The 18,291-nt window shown below is 44.3% G+C and overlaps 1 protein-coding gene across 1 annotated transcript in view; it reads right to left on the reverse strand.

Moving 5' to 3' along the window:
- The window catches only part of FAM193B (family with sequence similarity 193 member B), a 35,049-nt gene that overhangs the window by 5,740 nt on the left and 11,018 nt on the right, over positions 1–18,291 (reverse strand). Inside the window, exons 2-6 of the mRNA XM_042782551.1 lie at positions 9,761–10,003; positions 8,766–8,994; positions 6,697–7,072; positions 3,749–3,950; positions 2,583–2,828 (exon numbers count right to left, since the gene is read on the reverse strand). Of these exons, the coding sequence (XP_042638485.1) occupies positions 2,583–2,828; positions 3,749–3,950; positions 6,697–7,072; positions 8,766–8,994; positions 9,761–10,003 (1,296 nt within the window). The remainder of the gene's footprint in view (positions 1–2,582; positions 2,829–3,748; positions 3,951–6,696; positions 7,073–8,765; positions 8,995–9,760; positions 10,004–18,291) is intronic.

Genomic DNA, 18,291 nt, shown 5'->3' on the forward strand with positions numbered 1-18,291 from the left:
TCTAAGGCTTAGGATTTTTTTTTCCTTGTTGAAGCAGGAAATGACGTTATTTGCTGAAAAATAAGGTGGGGATGGGGAAAGCCTAGTGACAAAAGGGCTGGGGGATGGAAGTGATGAGGAATAAGAGGACTAGGGGAATACAAAAGACCTGCAGGCTTCAGTGAGTGTCAGGCCACAAGGCTGGGGCCCCAAAAGATGATATGCTATCCTTGAGGAACAGAAGTGAAAATGGCAAGATAGAGTCTGGCCCTGGGCTGTGGTTTTTCTTAGTGGGTGTAATGGAAGGGTAAAGGGGCAAGGAATTTAGAGTATTGGCGAGAGAATGACTGAAGGATAAGCCAAAGTGTACAGATTCGTCTGGGAAGACAAGAATGACTGAAGGATGAGTCAAGGTATACAGATTCGTCTGGGAAGACAAGAAAGAGGCACTGTCTACCATGAATGAAGAGGAGAGGGAGGCTAGAGAGGACAGAGGTAGAGTGCACTTCAATGGAACACGGTTAGTACATGAAGGTGAGAGTCATGTTCTTGCAGTGGTGTAAGGAAGCAAGAAAGAGTTTTATCCATCCTTTGAGGTGGGAGAGAATGCGCAGCCCCCCTTGGATGGCTGCTGGGGGAATCTAATCTGTGTTTTGGGGGACAGCCAGATTTCAGTTAGGTCTGGGAGGTGGAGGGATCTTGTTACACCATATTGCATTGCCTGTTTCTATGTCTGCATGCCCCATGACTGTAGGTCTGTGATGGCAGGGCTGTCTTACTCCGGGTCGTTTCCCTGGCCTTGGGAACTAGGCCTGGCAGATAGCAACTGTGCAGTGGATTTTCAAACAAGTGCATAGAGTGGGATGAATGGCAGACTGGAGAGATGTACAAGGTGCAGTAGGAGCACCATGGACAAAGTTACCTGAGAAAGTCTGAAAAGTAGGAAACACTGAGCTTGGAACTGAACTTGGAAGGTTAAGTTTGTCAGGAAGAAGAGACAGGAGATAGTGTTGCTGGTAAAGCACATCAGACTGTATCTGCCAGTCTGACACTGTTGAGTGTGTTCTCTTCTGGGGCCCTAATTGGGCACCACTGCCTTGTGAGCCAGCCAGGCCAGAGAGATCACTGAAGCCTGCTAAAAACTTTGGGCAGGCAACTTTTGGTGGGACAGAGAAAGGGCAGAACGTTTTCTGCAGCAGTAGTGAGACCCTCTGGCTCATGACTTCAGGTTACAGGGAAAAGGATCTTGGTAGTTCTCTGGGCTAGACAAAGATAAAGAATCACTTCTGCTTTTCAGAGTACCAGGGCAAATCTCTTTGGTTGCTGGACTCCCAAGGGTGGTACTGTGCAGAGGCAGTTGGGGTGCAGTCAGATAAGAGGTAATGAGGTGGCTGGGGATAAGCCATCAAGTCCTGGGGTTCATCTGGCAGCAGGGCTGCCCAGGAATAGCTCAGCAGGTCTCCTATCCTCAGCCCTCTGTGAGGCAAACTCAGCCCTGTGGACTTGCTCACTCCCAGGGCTTCAATTACATCTCTGTGCCAGCAACTCCCAGGCCTGCACCTCCAACTCAACTCCACTTGAGTGTCTCATGGGACCCTCTGAGTCAACAGGCCCCAACAGAATTCATTGCCTTCTGCAAATCCCATACTTGCTCAGGGAAAGGCACCACCATCTTTCCATCACCCAAGCAACACCTGGAAACTCCCTTGACTCCTTGAGCCGTCTTTCTTGTACTTGGTTCACTGAGGCCTGTCACTTCCTCTGAAAACCCATCTCCTCTGCTCTCACCCCAGATGCCTTCATTCAAGCATCATCAATCATCTCTCTCCTGAGCCACCATTTCCTGCCTTGAGTATCAAACTCAAGGTTTTCCTGCCTTGAATATCATGCCCTTCAACCTATTCTCCACATTGACATATAGTAATCTTAAAGCATAGATCTGACTGGGTGGATTCCTTGATTAAATCCTACAGGTGACTTCCTCTCACCTGCAGGACTGAACCAAAGTTCTCAGCAGGGCTTATAAGGCTTTCCCTTGGCTGTACTATTGGTCCTGCCCTGCTTAGGGTTTAAGCTTGGCCAGACCATGCTGCTGTGGAATGTGCTGTGTCTGTTACCTGGAGGCCCCCTGGTGAATTTTTATCATTCTTTGTCACTTAGTTATGTGCCATCCTCTCAGTAAAGCCACTTCCAGCATACCTGGCAGGAATGACTAAGTCACCCTCTAATGTGCTTGACCAGCTTTGTGTCAGTCTCCCCACTGGACTGAGCCCTTCCAGGTGAGAACTAACTATACTGTGTCATGCTTTGCTTCCAGTATCTGGAGAAGTGTTTGCTGAATGTATAAGGGGCTGACCGACTGAATCGAGTCCTGGGCTGATGGACTCCACAAGCAGCTTTGGAGGCCAAGACATGGTTTTCTACTAATCACATGTCCCAGGCGCCCTGATCCTAATGCCTCCCAAATTCATCCAGACTTTGCCAGAGTAGTGAGCCATGCCAAAGCCTTTGGCAGCCATCACCATTCATGCCCCAGAAGTCTTTGGGGCTGGGCTGAGGTATTCCTCAGGGAGGAGAGGTGGTAGAGCTGGGCTCCCCCCCACACCCACCTTCTTTTTCAGCTTGTGCCGGGCCCGCTTGGCGGCCCTGGCGCTGTTGGGGACTTTGGGCTCCGTGCTGTTGATGAATTCCAGCAGCTCATCCACATCTCGGTGGTCCACGGCGGGCTCCCCAGGGATCCCGCCCAGGGCTCCCCCCTTCATAGGCAGCTCCTCTTTCCGCCTGGTCAGCCTCGAGCGGAGCTTCTCCCGGATCTCGGTATAATTCCGACTCGTCGGGGCAGCGGGTGGCTGGGGGAGGGGGAGGTGCTGACATTACACCCTGGGCCTAGGAGCCCAATGTACTCCCACCCGCTGGCACCAGAGATGTGGTGAGAAGTGAGACAATTGTTCTCTCTACCATCAGCCACAGAGCCAAATGGCTTTCCCCTCAGCCAGGCTTGGAGCCAGGGCCATAGGGGATACAGGAGTAGGTGGTACACGACAGCGTGGGAGAACACTAACCGGGAACTGGGAGACCAGGTTTGAGCCTGGCTTCCCCACTTGGAGGCAGTATGACCTTGGGCGAGTCACTCAGTCTTTTCGAGCCTCAGTTTTGTCATCTCTAAAATGAGGACAATAATTCCTAGCTCAAAGTTGACTGGAAGTTTAATGACTTTCATTTCTTCTCTCCTCAACTGCTCTACTCTAACCAGCAGCCCTCTCCTCTTCACCTAAGAGGCTCCTGCACTGCTTTCTCCCCCTATCCAGAGAGCATGTGCTCTGATCTGAGCCTCCTGGCTGTCGCGATCTATACCCATGGCCTTCCCCTTGGCTGGCTGTCACACTGGGGACTCAGAGCCTTTGCTTCCACTCTACCTCCATAGATCACAAGTGTTCATTTCTCTGTGATTACACATGTATACAGACTCATCAAAATCATAGCTTTCTCTCTGTCATTTCTTTTCCTTTTGCCTAAGGAAAAAAAGTCAACCTTAAGAGAAACCACAAAAGTGCAAAGGTAGCAAAATTTAAAGAATCCCTACCTCACAAATCAGTTTTCAGAATTACATGAGCAGGCACAGATGAAAAGACTTACATGGTCCCAGCACAGTTGTTATAGAAAGAACAGTAATCAATGTGAGCCACATGGGCCTATGGGGAGAGCAGGGGGCTCCTTTTGCTCACCTTGCTGGCCCCCAGCACTCTCTGGTCCAGGCAGCCTCACTCACCGCATTATGGCCGAAGAACTCACAGTAGCAGCAGTCACAGAACTTCCCGTCTCTCTGGTGGGTGGAGGACGAGGTGCAGGAGCTGCGCTCTGAGCTGCTATCCTCTTCCTCGCCCAGCCCTTCATCTGCCTCGCACGGCTGGGGCAGCTGGCATGCCAGGCCACTGTGTGTAAACTTGTGCCCCTTGCACCCGGGGTCCCTGCTGATGAGGGAGAAAGCCCCACAAGTGAGAGAGGACAATTTGGGAGCAGGCCATAACAGGAGCCCAGAAAAGCATCCCAACCCGTTTATCTTCCCAGCTATCCTTCACCTGCCTCTTTCTACCAAGGTCTGAGGCAGTCAAACTATATTACTACCTCTCCCAAGAACAGGGTGAACACTCTTCACTGTCCCTCTGGGTCCATCCCACACATTGCTATCTGAAGTTTCTCACACCTCCCCTGCCACACCCACCAGTGCATACTCTTCTCAGTAGCCTCATGACACCACCCACAGTTCTCTCTCTCCTACAATTTATGTTTATCTTAATGGTCTGTTTGCCCACTGGTCTCTCAAACCAGACTGTTCCCCAAAGGCAGAGACTAGACCACTTTTATTTGTAGCTTAACAACCTTGCCCACAAAAAGTGCTCAATACGTAGGTGTCTGAAAATAATTAGTGAGCTGATAGCTCCCTTGGAACCTCTAAAGGTGGTAATTGAGGCCAGTTTTCTTTCACTTCCTAAGGTCCTCATGACTCAAGTCTGATACTGTCAACCAGTAGGCTGAGATGCCTTAACCACAGGGCATTAAGTTCAGGAAAATCTAATGTGTTTTCTGGGCTACAGCATATTCTTTCTAACCATACCCCAAATCTTGCAAAATAGGTATGATTAGCCCCATTTTGCAGTGGCAGAAACTGAGGCTCAGAGTGCTTAATTGCTTTGCCCAAGGAAGGGCCATTATGCAGGTTTTGTCTGCAAAGCTCATGTTCTCTCTACTGCATTCTCAGGCTTCTGGATTTCAGGGGGTCTGGGGTTATCTTGTAATACAGAACATTCTTCCAAGGTAAGAATAAGACATTGGCACAAAGGGTCCCAGAACTGGACAGCCCAGGTTCCTCGGTTGGGAAATCAGATGTCCAAGTGCCATGGGGCTAGTGTCAGTGCTGAGGCTAAGGCTCAGGTGGCAAAGGAGCCAAGAATAAGAATGGAGCCCAGGGAGCAGTGTGGCTGCCCTGCTCTTGAGTTGGTCCACTAATCCCTCTGCTGCCAGAAAGACTGGGAAGCACATGGCAAGTGTTTTTTAAAAAAGGGAGGGGGGAAAGGGGCAAGGATCATTATCAGTGTTGCTTATAGAAATTTAATCCAATTTACCATCTTTTATCTATTATATTAGCAAAACTATTTTTAGAAAAATTAGAATACTCAGTGCTCCTGGGAATATGGAGACTCCAGCCCTCTTACTATTGTTGATCACATCAATATGGAGAGCTCTTCAAAAAACAATTTTCAAAGAACAGAAATAAAACAAAACATACTTTAACAGAGAATGTTTTTTCATTTTGAGGAATCTATTCCAAGGAGAAAAATCCAAAAGAGGGAAGAAGCTTCGGCACAGAAATCTTTATACACATTATTCAGAATATTAAAATGCTGGAATGACAAAAGTTCCTCAACTGGAGAACAGTTAACAGAACCATGGTCACTATTCTCCAGCCTTTACAGCTGAGGGTTAGGACGACCACAAAGGACCGTAAAAGTGCTTATGATATGACGAAAAGTGAAAACCAGAGAATGTGAAACTGTACAGACACCATCAACACTGGGTGTGAACAACATATATGGAAACACATTGCTCAGCAGGGTTGTTCAAGGGGAGTGGGATTGTAGAGTGGGAAACTGTAAATGCAAAATAAAGAGTTCTGGTTTATAACACAAAAACATTTATTTGTCTCCTCCAAAGAATAATATCTTTTCAATATATATTTGTAAAACCTTTCTCAATACTTAGGTACTTCACTTAAAGTTACTTTTAGGAACCTACCTTATGGATATTATTCCTGATTCAAAGATTTAGGTGCAAGGATGCTTTTACAGCCTTATTTACCTATAATGCTCCAAAACTGGAAATGCATTTATGTCCAGGAATATCATTAAAAATCCCCACTGCCATCAAGTTGATTCTGACTCACAGTGACCCTATAGGACAGAGCAGAACTGCTCCATAAAGTTTCCAAAGCTGTAAATCTTTATGGAAGCAGATTACCTCATTGTTCCTGCAGAGCTGCTGGTGGATTTGGATTATCGACCTTGTGGTTAGCAGCTGGATGCTTGATGCTTTAACCACTGTGCCACCAGAGCTTCTTATGTCCAGGAATAGGGGAATGATAAAATGAATTATGCTAGAGGTACACAAAAAACATTATGTGGCCACTGAAAATTTTTTGAAGAATTTTACTTGGGAAAATGCTATGGGTTAACGAGCTCAACTGCTAAGTGAAAAGTTGACTGTCTGAATCCACCCCCAGGAACTTTGGAAGAAAGGCCTGGTGATCTACTTCTGAGAAAAATCAGCCATTGACAGTTCTACTCATACACACATGGGGTTGCCAGAAGTTGAAATTAACTTAATGGCAACTGGTTGGTTGGCTATGATATAATGTTAAAAAAATAACTAGCCCAAAACACATGTAGAATATGGACCTAATTATATTATTTACATACAGAAATGTAATGAAAATATACTACCCTGTTAGAAGTTTATCTTTGGGGTGTGAGGACATTTTTTCCTTCTTTGTACATTTCTGAATTATTCCTTTTTTTTTCCCCTCATTTCTTCCATAACTCAGGGGAAAAAAAAAGTGTAAACTTTAATTCCCACCCCAAAGGCACCTTTTACAAAGTTTCTCAAAACTCTGAGCTCAAGCCAGCCAGGGAGTTTGCCCTTCATTACTGTATACTTACTCACCTGTGAGTGCTGGGGAGTTGCTGAGAGCTTGGTGGTGGGAGGAGAGGCCCACTGCAGTGCCCACTGCAGGGGTGGCTGCACCCCGGGAATGGTGGAGGCATCTTTAGGAGAGGCATGCTAGTAGAGGGCAGGTGGGGGCTCTGACATGCCCCTGGGGTGTGGGGGGCAGTGGCAGTGGCAACAGGGCACTCGAAAGCCTGGGTGGGGAAAGGCGCTGCTGGGGTGGTGGGCAGCAGGTGGGAGTGGGGGGGTGAGCCAAAGGATCCAGGGTGAGATGGGATCAGAGATGCTGGCTGGGGATGGTGGCCAGTGGGACTATTAGGAGGGGCAGTGAGGTCTGAGTGCCGGTAGTGCTCCGAGATGGGGAAAGTCTCACCTGTGGGCAGATGGGGAGAAAGGTATCAGTGTGGGCACCCAGCCCTGGGGAAGGAAAGTCTAAAGGCTCACTGCTACAGCATCCTGCCTGCTGTGACCAGCATAACCCACTGTTCTAGGCATTGCCTCTCTGCACTGCTGGCCCTGGAGCTTTTGGGAGTACTCTGTGGTGTCTTGGGCTGGGAGGAATCTTTGCAGGACAGACTTGAGGAGTGCAGGCCTGAGGGAGAAGGCACCAGGAATGCTGGCCACTGAGGGCAAGGCACCTCTGCTGTGGCATGAACAGGGAATATGTGTTGTCTCTCAGGGCCTCTCCAGGATTTGCTTGTCCCTGGGCATCTCTCAGATCCAGGGCAGGATCTACAGAAGCCAACAGAGCAGCAGGCCAAGATTCTGCCTCTGAGCCATGTAGGCTGAAGCAGCAGGGTCTGAAAGACACCTAGGTGGCCCAGGTTTCAGTAAACTGGGAAAAGGCTTTAATGATTCTCTCTGGCTTATGCACCAAAATAAAATGAAATTAGGGACTGCTCAACTCTCCCAAGTTCTGGAGACAGCACCACTTCACAGAACTCAGTCTCTTTACTTAAAATTATATAGTAAATCTTACTTACATAGTAAATCAATAACCTAAGAATTTCTTTTCTGGGTCTCTAAGGGCTATCTCAGAGAGTCTAAAGAGGGTTTATATAGCTACTAAACTGGCTAATAATCATGGCAGTTTCCTTTGGATAGAAGTACAGGGCTTTTATACTCATTTCTCAGGTGAAGAAAATGAGGCCTCTATGGTACTACCTTGATGTCACCTTGAGGACTAAGGTGTGCCTGACTCAAGCCATGGTATTTTCAATCACCTCATATGCATTCTTTAAAAGCTAGACAAAGAATATGGAAGACTGAAGAAGAATTGATGCCTTTGAATTATAGTGTTGGTGAAGAATATTGAATATACCATGGATGGGTAGAACAACAAATAAATCTGTTCATTCTCCTTGGAAGAAGTACAGCCAGAATGCTCTTTAGAAGTGAGGATGGTGAGACTTCATTTCACATACTTTGGACATATTATCAGGAGGGACCAGTCCCTAGAAAAGGACATCATCCTTGGTAGAGGGTCAGTGAAAAAGAGGAAGATCCTTAATGAGACAGACTGACATAATGGCTGTAATGATGGGCCCAAATATAGCAACGATTGTGAGGATGACACAAGACTGGGCAGTGTTTTGTTCTGTTGTACATGGGGCTGCTATGAGTTGGAACCGTTCAGGGGCACTAAACAACAATAATATGCTGCTACAGGGGTCAGGAGTGTGATCTAAGTCCTAATTCCCAAGGGCCCTTTCAGACTTCACTTTCTGTTTAGACTGTGCTCACCAGGTCCTCTCCTGGATCCAATGATGAACAGCTATCAAAGCCAATGACAGCTCTCCAGACAAACTGTTCTCTATCAGCAGTACTTTTTGAAGCCAGAGTCCCGAGGAAAGGAATTCCACAGATGGTCAAGGTTTAGGTCTCCCCTCTGCTACAATCCTAACAATGCTGACTTGATCATCTAATTTGTTTGAACAAAGTGGTTTGGAAAACACAGCTCTGCCTATTTGTGGTTCCCCAGACCTATCTCACAGCAGCAAAACCCCTTGTCTATAATTCTTCACAGGGCAGTCAAAGGCCTGGCTCTCTTGAGCTTAGAAACTCACCGGGTATGGCAGGAGGACTCCCGAGTGAGCTGCCTGGCATGGCCCCACTGGAGTGCGGGGAGTTCCAGAGGCCCGAGAGCTTATGTGCTGACAGGAATGAGCTGGGATCCCAGTCCCCTGAGTTCCCATGGCAGGAGGACGAGGATGAGGATGATGAAGAGGAGGACGAAGAGGAATGAGAGTCACCCCCACAGGACTGTGATTTGCAGGATGTGTGTGACAAGGAGATCTGGAGAAGGGGGAAGAAAAAGGCTCAAGGAAAAACAGTAAATATCAGAGTAGGTCCTGTGCTGCCTAAGGTTACCCAAGGGGAGACCCTCCTTCCCCTGGCTACTGTGCCTGCAAAGTATAATGACTGAACTCTCAAGTGCAAGTGGAAATGATAGGCAGGTCTTTGCTGGCAGTGTGCTCCCAGTTAAGTGAAGTGTGTGGTTGTCAGTAAGAGAGGGGTAGAGATGGCTTGTGAACTGTGGGCCTTTGGGGAGCAGTGAGAGCAAAGCCATGGAAGGGTAGGGGAAGGGGGTCTCTATGTCAAGAGTCCTAGAAGTGAACTGATTCTGGGTAAAAGGGGGTCTGGAGAGGAATGAGATATGAGAAAAGTCTAAGCCTGGCCACCGTGATTCATGAGATGGCCAACTTAGATCACGTCTAGTTATTCTGGAGGCCTTCTAACTGAGGTACTGTTCAGACCCACAAACCAGCCCTTGCTTTCCACAACACATCGATTGGCTTCCAAGCTGCCAGAGCTGAAGGCAGCATGGTGAATGGCAAGGGATGGGTTTTTGTCCTGAGGGACTGACTGAAGGCTTTCTCTTCTTCCCCCAAATCTGAACCCAAGCCATTAATGTTGTGTCAATGCAACCTAGCAGCCTCTGGGCACCTAGGGCTTTGGGGCTGCCCAAGTAGAGCCACCTGAGAGGCCAGGGTAGGGACAGCTTAACTTCTTCGGGGAGGCAGTTTTCCTGCATTCAGGGATTCCCCTCTCAGTCACCTACCGCCACTGCGTGTTCTCGACCAGTCTGCCTTTCATCTTCCTCCATGCTCTTTCGGCAACTGTGGCAGACCCACAGAGGCATCTCCCCTAGGAGGTTCTTGACGAGCTTTGGCATGAAGTCAGGGGGCAGCTTCTCACCCTGTAACACCAGTCCATTTTGAGAAGGGCCTTCTTCCCAGCCTTTGCGTTCCCGATGACACAGTAGGCAACAAGTCTGCATAGACTGGCTGGAGGTAGGGGGAACCTGTCCAACAGACAGAAACAGGGTTTCCCAGGAGGGGAAAGACTCTACTTAGAAATAATACTAATGATATCAATAATTTTACTTATTACATGCCAGGCACTGTGTTAGGCACTTTATATACATAATTTTAGTCCTTGTAACAGCTCTGCAAACTAAGTGGTATTATTCCCATTTTTTTTTTTTTTTTAAGATGAAGAAACAGATTTCAAGAAGTTAAATAAATTGCCCAAGGTTATAGAATTAGTGAGTGAGTGAGTGAGCTAGGATTTGACCTCCCATCAGTCTGACTCCTAAGGCCGTACTCAAATCCCTAGAAATGCCCTGATACCCCTGAATGTTGAAGGCCAAAGAGAAGATAGTCCCTTTCTCTCTGGCATGTCTGTGAGGAACCACAATTCTCCAGACCAATCCTCAATGGGAAAGAAAGTAAGTTTTTAGTCAATGGAGAATTTGGGAGCTTGTGTGAATTTTTGGAAGAATTACGCAATTCCACTAGGATCAGAGCAGCATTTTGGGGGAGGGGAAGGGAAAAGGGAAAGGAAGGCAGATGCTAGTGCTTTGAAGAGGCAGGAAAGTATGGTGTAAAGAACCTGGGTTTTGGGGCCAGGTAGACCTGAATTCTAATCCCTGTTTGACAACGTATTAGCTGGGTGACCTTGAGCAAGTTATTTAACTTCTCTGACTTCCAATTTCCTACCTACCTTGCAGAGTTGTTGTGAGGATCCACACATATTCAGGCAAGTGCCTAGCCCAATTCATGCTCACAGCACAGGCCAATAAACAGTATTATTATTATTTGGGGTTTTCTCTTTTCTTCTAGGATAAACTTGACTAAGAAATACAAATCTGTAAGTCTCCTTTCATATAGAGGGGTACTAACTGGGAGATTGCTTTCCTAGATCCTGTAACTCTGTGGTCTCCTTCTACTCTATGCTGGGCTTGGCCAGGCCACTTTCTTTGGCCAATGGAATGTTAGCAAAAGCTTGAAAGTGTGTATGGACTACTTTCTGGCATGACTAGGCTTGCTCACTCTTGCACCTCTGTCATACCTTGAGAACATGACCAGACTAGATACTGGAGGGAGGTGAGAAAACAGAGAGTTTTCCAGCTGAGACCATCCTATACCAACCTCTACCAGCTCCCAGCTTATCTACCAGCTAATCAGAGATACAGAATGAGCCCAGCTGAGATCAGCCAAGCCCAGCCCCATATCAGCAGAAACACCCAGCCAACTTGGACTCATGAGAAATAATAAATGGTAACATTCTAAGCCACTTAATTTTGGGGTGCTTTGTTATGCAGCAATAATTAACTGATACACCTTCCAAACTTATCTACCATTAGGTAATAGGTGTTTGCAAAGGCCTAAGCAAGCAAAAACAGGTACTGCTCTTATTCTACCATTAAAACCAATGCCATTTTCTTTCTTGAATAAAATCACCTTCTCAAAAAAGTTGGCATCAGTCTCTTTAATCTTACACTTACACTGACCTGGGTCCCTGGTTTCTTGAAAAAGAAAGGAATCAAAGAGTGGTGCTAAGAGCATAACAACACATTGTGGAAATACGAGGAATTTGGAAGAGTACCAGAAAGAGAGAGAGAGAGAATTTAACATGTAGAACTCACATGAGATCCCGCCTAGACAGTCTCTGCCACGGAAACATGTCAGTGAGCAAGGCAGTTGCTTAACAGCAGCTGCAAAAGGAGACAGCCTTTTAAACCCTATCCATGGTGAGTAAGTATCCCTTGGAAAAGGATGAAAGGCTGACTGAGAAGGATGGTGCATAGAGAAGTTAAGGCCAAGAAGGTCTTTTTTAGAATTGCACCCAGGAAACTTTCCACAGCTCCAAGGAGCCACAGTCACTCTATGTGGAGGAGGTGAGCCAAAGCCCAAACACCTTTCCCTGTAATGGTGACCATATTCTTAAGGCAAACACCAACCAGGACATGTATTTTTTACTACAATAGACTTTACTTTGAGTTTTAGGTTCTTTTGTCACTATTTGTATAAATTATTCTTGAAATTCTTTATATGGCCTGTAAAGTACAATATATGTAGTTTTGTAAGTGCAACCAAGAATTTAAATGTATAATGTATCTAGTAATGTACATTTGTTTGTTTCTGTTCTCTTTTTAAAAGCAAATACTGAATTCTAGTAAGTTAAATGTATGACCGGTATGACTGTACTTAGTGACAGTGTATTTGTGGGAGGTGCTGGGGTGCAGGGGGAACAACACTGTATTAATGGCTTCTGTATTAATCCTGGGCTTCCATCATGCACCACCTGTATGGTGGGTAAGTTCTACTCACCCTCTGTGTTTCCTCATCTCTAAAATAAGATTAAGTCCTAAATTGTGGGGTTGGCTGAGAAAAATAAATGTGATACAACACCTAGTTCAGTGCCAGGCAGATAATAAGTTCTTCAATAAATGGTACTAATTATTAACATTATGGGAACAATGAGAAACAATATTTAAAATCAGGACTAGGGTTGAAAACACAGAAAATAAGGTCTGTGTATCTCTCACATGGCATGAATCTAAGGTGACTTGTTGGACACCTTTATCTCTTTCCTCAATCCATGAAGTAATTCCTTAAGCTCCCCAAATACTCTCCGCATCCTTCCATCTCAGGACTTTGCTAAAGAGGATCCTCTGCTTAAAACCTCCTTCTTCCTCACCTTTAGTAATAAGTAGCTGGGAAAGGCTTTAAGGCCCAGCTTAAATCCAGCCTCTTCTAAGCTTTCCTATAGAGTCCCTCTTATAAGTCATCTCTCCTCTTCCATATTCCCACAGCTAACTGTGCCTTGATTGTATCATTTGTACTCTGCATGTAATTTATTTACCTGTATCTGTCTTGTCTACTAAAGTGTGATCCTAGAAGGGAGGCAACAGCTCTGATTCTTGTCTGGATCCCTTACAGTATAGCAAAGGGCCTGGCAGAGGGCATAGGCCTAGGTAGGCACACAGTAGCTAAACCAGATTTGTAAGGTTCTCCATGGCAGTAAAGGCACCAGGGACTTGTGAGACATGGCTTGCAACAATAGCTTTCCAATGAGAAGGGCCATCTCCCCATACTGAACTTCTACCCAAATGGTTCCAAACTCAAGAGTAGAAGCCCACATTCTTCAGGGATTATAGTGAGATGCCGTCAATTCATGGAAATAATGTGACTCTCCTTAGAACCAAACTGGTACATACGATAAATGAGATGAGCCGTCAAAGGAAGTGATTCTATAGGACAGGCTATCTCCCTAATTGTAAGAAGAAACACTAGGCCTGAGAAGCTAATTAAGCCCTAACTGAAACAGGGCTGACAGCATCTATATTTCATGAAGTTGCCCAGAGGATTAAGTGACATTACAGGAGCAAAACACTTAGCTCAAGGGATCCTCGAAGTAAATATTCGATTTGGCCCCTGGCTGTTCTGTTCTTAATAAATCTACAGTGGAAACTGGTTTATCCATTGTCCTCTCTGAGTTTGGTATACATGAATCATTTCTAGGCCCAGGCAGTTCTGGGGGCCACCCTCAAAGCTCTGGTGCCTGCCCTTGGGGACAATGCCTAGTGAGGCCTGGGGATTTTTCTCTCTCACTAGATCATCTTTGCTCTAACTGCCAGAAGTTGGTAGAAATCCCAAGCCTTAGACATTCTATAGTCAGTGAGTAATACCATTGTTACTTCAGATTTCACTTTGGTAGAGAAAAGCTCTCAGTTCCGAGTTCCCTTTGGCTGAAATCTCCTGTCATTCCCCAAATTCCTGTCAATCATGACAGGAATCATTCCATGTCAATATTCCAAAGAGCCAGTTAACCCAGGCTTTTGACTAACTGTTCTCAAGATGTAGTCTCAGCACCTGGCATAGTATTTCCACACAGAGAATGTGCTCAGTAAATGTATACTGAATGAAGGAAATAGTCAACCACTTTTCTTCCTCATAAAGGCAGATGAAACAGTTTCTTAAACTCAGCAGCCCTGGAACTAATTGTTTCTTCTCACTTCAGCATAAGTTTTAAACCCTCTCTGGATACAGGTCTAGCTGTAAGCAAAGACAAGGAAAGGCTATAGGGGTCCTCTTGATTCTGGATCTGCTTAAAAAAGCTCCAAGATAATTCTGCTTCAATCTCTCGGGATACTCTTTGAGCAAAACCAGAATTTCTGGAGAGTTTGGGGTTATTCACATGTGGACTCATGCTGCATCACCCACATGCCCAGAGCAGCCATTAAAATCAGTATCTCTTCTCCCTTACCTGACTAAGTCCAAGACTTTTCTGGCCTAGGCCTGATAAGCATAAACTTAGGGCATTCTAGTTTTTCCTGGATGAAAAGAGATAAAATCAAAGGAAAGAGGGAGCTGACCATGTAATCACTTTATTTTCTGCTTTACATAATGAAGTTTGGCTTCTGGTTGGGAAAAAACTGAAGTAGTAGGAATTCTTTGGAGCCAGCACACCCTGGCATACTCTTGAAATGCTTTGTTACATTATTTTATTTCAGTGCCTGTCTCTTCTGTTAGATCAGAAGGCAGGAACTATGTTTTATTCAACTGTTTTCTTTAGCACACTGGACCCGTGCTAGCTCTAGTGATACACTGTGCTTCATGAATGTTTACTGACTGCTCCTGTGAAGATATAAATACAAGAATAGAGCATCCACAGTCTCCCAGAGCCTCAAGCATCAGAAAACAGACTGTGGTGCAGGTGACTTACCACAGACCTTAGAACAATCTGTTCTCACTCAGATAATGGGAGTAGAGGTCTTTACATGTATTTGGTACAAAGTAGTGAGATGAAATGCAGAATGGAAAAGGAATGTGCTTACTGTGTTTAAATCTGGGCTATGGGGCCAAGTGGGGACTGAAACCCCAGCCCTCCTGTGTTCAATGAGACTGTAAGCCTGCCACACTGCCAGGAGGAAGGGATGCTACTTCTTTTTCAAAACAACAACAAAAACCAAAGGCAGCTTGGCCACAAGCCATGTTTGCTTTGGTCTAAAGAAGTAGTCTTTCTAAAATTCAGTGACACAGAAGTGCTGTCTGGGACTCAGTTAAGGTGATACTGGGGAAGTTAATTTTAAAATGGTCCTACTGGGCAGGACTATTATGATGATTGTAGATAAATGATGTAACACAGCAGTCTCAAAGTGTGGTCCATGGGCCCCTGAGGTCAAAACTATTTTTATAATATGAAGATAATATTTACCATTTCCACTATGTTAACACTTACACTAATGGTGCAAAAAACAAATTAAACAAAAAAAGGTGGGTAAAATTCTGATGCCTTAACACTGATCAAGGTAGTAGCACAGAACTACTGTAGTCCTTACCATTATGCACTCATGGTTTTGGGGAGGGGGTGGAATAAAGGAATAGTGCCAGTTTCACTTAAGAATGTCCTTGATAGAGAAGTAGAAATTATTATATTTTATCAAATTTTGTCTCCAAAGTCTACTTTTTACATATCTTGGGTGATAAGAACCAGAAGCAAGCAAGCACTTCTGAGGCACACCAGAATATAGTGGTGTCTTACAGAAAAGTGTGGGACTGAGGTGTGAACTGAATTCACCTTTTTCCCCCATGGGACACCATTCTTACTTGAAAGAAACTATGGTTATTCAGACTTAGGTATTTAGGAGCATTTTCTCAAAAATGAACAAAATGAGCCTGTTACTTCAAGAAACACCAACGACAGTATTTCTGCTCAATGTTAAATTCAATCTTTCAAGGAAAGAATTTTTTAAAACATGTATCCACTATCATGAGCTTGCTAGCTTCCCAACACTTAAAAGGCTTTTCTGATGAAATTGAGGGTGATAACGAATGTTACCTTTTTTATATTGGAAAATAAAATGGGACATTTGGAATATTTGTACAATTCAGTGATCTTATTTCCCAAATGGTCAAAGTATGTTACAAAATCACGTGTGAGTACAAGATCCACTCCAAGTGCAAGAGAGACGAATGAGTTTTTCTGGGCAAAGACATCACTAAAAAGGGAAACTACAGATCAATATCCCTCATGAATACAGGTGCAAAAATCTTCAACAAAATCCTTGCCAATCCCCAACAACATATCAAAAAAATAAGATGTTATGACCAAGTGCGGTTCACAGCAGGTATGCAAGGATGGTTCAACATTAGAAAAACAATTAATGTCATCCACCACATAAGTAAAATAAAGGAAAAGAACCACAGGATCATATCAATCTATGCAGAAAAGGCATTTGATTAAAGCCAACACCCACTCCTGATAAAAACTCTTAGAAAAATAGGAATAAAAGGGAAACTCCACAACATAAATAAAGAGCATATATACAAAACCAATAACCAACAATATTCTCAACTGAGAGAGACCGAAACCATTCGCCTTGAGAACAGGAACCAGATAAAGATGCCCTCTATCACCATTTCCATTCAACACTGTATCGGAAGTCCTAGAAATAAGGCAAAAAAGGGAAATCAAAGGCATCTGAATTAGTAAGGAAGAAGTAAAACTATCCCTATTTGCTGATGATATGATCCTACACATAGAAAACCCAAGAGACGAAGCAAGAAAACTACTGAAACTAATTGAGAGATTTAGCACAGTGGCAGGATACAAACTCAACATATAAAAATCAGTTGGATTCCTCTATACCAGCAGAGAGATTGCTGAAAAGGAAATGAGGAAATCAATACCATTTACAATAACTACAAAACAAAAACAAAAACAAAACTTCAGAATAAATCTTACCAGTGACACAAAAGACCTGTACAAAGAAAACTATAAAAGACTACTTCAAGAAACCATAAGAGATCTATGTAAATGGAAGAACATAGTATGCTTGAGGACAGGAAGATTGAACACTGTGAAAGTGTCAATACTACCCATAGCAATCTATACATTCAATACAATCCCAATCCAGATCCCATCAATGTTCTTTAAGGATGTGGAAAAACCAATCACTAATTTTAAATGGAAAGGAAAGAGACCCTGGATAAGTAAAGCACTATTGAAGAAGAACAACAACGTAGCAGGTCACATTCCTAGATCTCAAAACCTACTATACAGCCACACAGAACAGTGAAATAGAATTGAGAACTCAAAAATAGATCCATCAACCTATGGTCATCTGATCTTTGATAAAAGGCTGAAATCCATTAAATGGGGAAGAAATAGTCTCTTTAACAAATAATGCTGACAAACTGGATATCCATTTGCAGAAAAATGAAACAAGATCCATATCTCACACCATACACAAAACTAACTCCAGATGGATCAAAGACTTTAATGTGAAACTTAAAACTATAAAGTTCCTCAAGGAAAAAAACAGGGGCAAATTTAGGGGCACTAATTTATGGCAAAGGAGCTCAGGTAGCATAGTGCCTAAGGCATTTGACTGCTAACTGGAAGGCTGGCAGTTCAAACCCACCAGCCACTCCTTGGAAGGAAGATTGGGCAATCTACTTCCGTACAGATACTGCCTCAGAAACCCAAGGAGGGGTCGCGATGATTTGGGACTGACTCGATAGCAGTGAGTGTGTGAATTTATGGAACAAATAGACTATCAACCATCACCCAAAATGCACAAACAGCACAAGGTAAACTAGATGATTGGGACCTTCTGAAAATTAATTTTTTATGTGCTTCAAAAGACTTCTCCAAAAGAATAAAAAGAGAACTTACAGATTGCGAAAATGTATTTGGTAACGACATATCTGACAAGGGACTTATCTCTAAAATTTATAGAAAACTCTAACACCTCAACAACAAAAAGAAAAGCAATCCAATAGACACTTCACCAAAGAGGATATTCAGGTGGCCAACAAACACATGAAGAAATGTTCACAATTATTAGCTATCAGAGAGATGCAAATCATGAGATACCACCTCACCCCAGTACTAACAACAAAGTTCAACAACACAGAAAATAACAAATGCTGACGAGGATGTGGAGAGAGAGAGACTCTCATACACTGCTGGTGGGGCTGTAAAATGATACAACCACTGTGGAATCAGTATGGTGATTCCTTAGAAAGTTGGAATTAGAAATACCATTTGACCCAGCAATCTCGTTACTAGGTATATATCCTAAAGAAGTGAGTGCCAGGCCAAGAGCAGAAATATGCACACCCATATTCATCGCAGCACTATTCATAATAGCATGGAAACAACCTAAGGGCCCATCAACAGAAGAACAAGATAACCAAACCGTGGTACATACACACAACAGAATACTATGCAACATTAAAAAATAATGCAGAATCTGCGACATGCTGCATAACCTGGATGAACTTGGAAGACAATTAT

This window comes from Orycteropus afer, unplaced genomic scaffold, assembly GCF_000298275.1.
Source record: "Orycteropus afer afer isolate SDZICR_OR568_19922 unplaced genomic scaffold, OryAfe1.0 scaffold00366, whole genome shotgun sequence".
In the NCBI taxonomy this organism is placed as follows: domain Eukaryota; kingdom Metazoa; phylum Chordata; class Mammalia; order Tubulidentata; family Orycteropodidae; genus Orycteropus; species Orycteropus afer.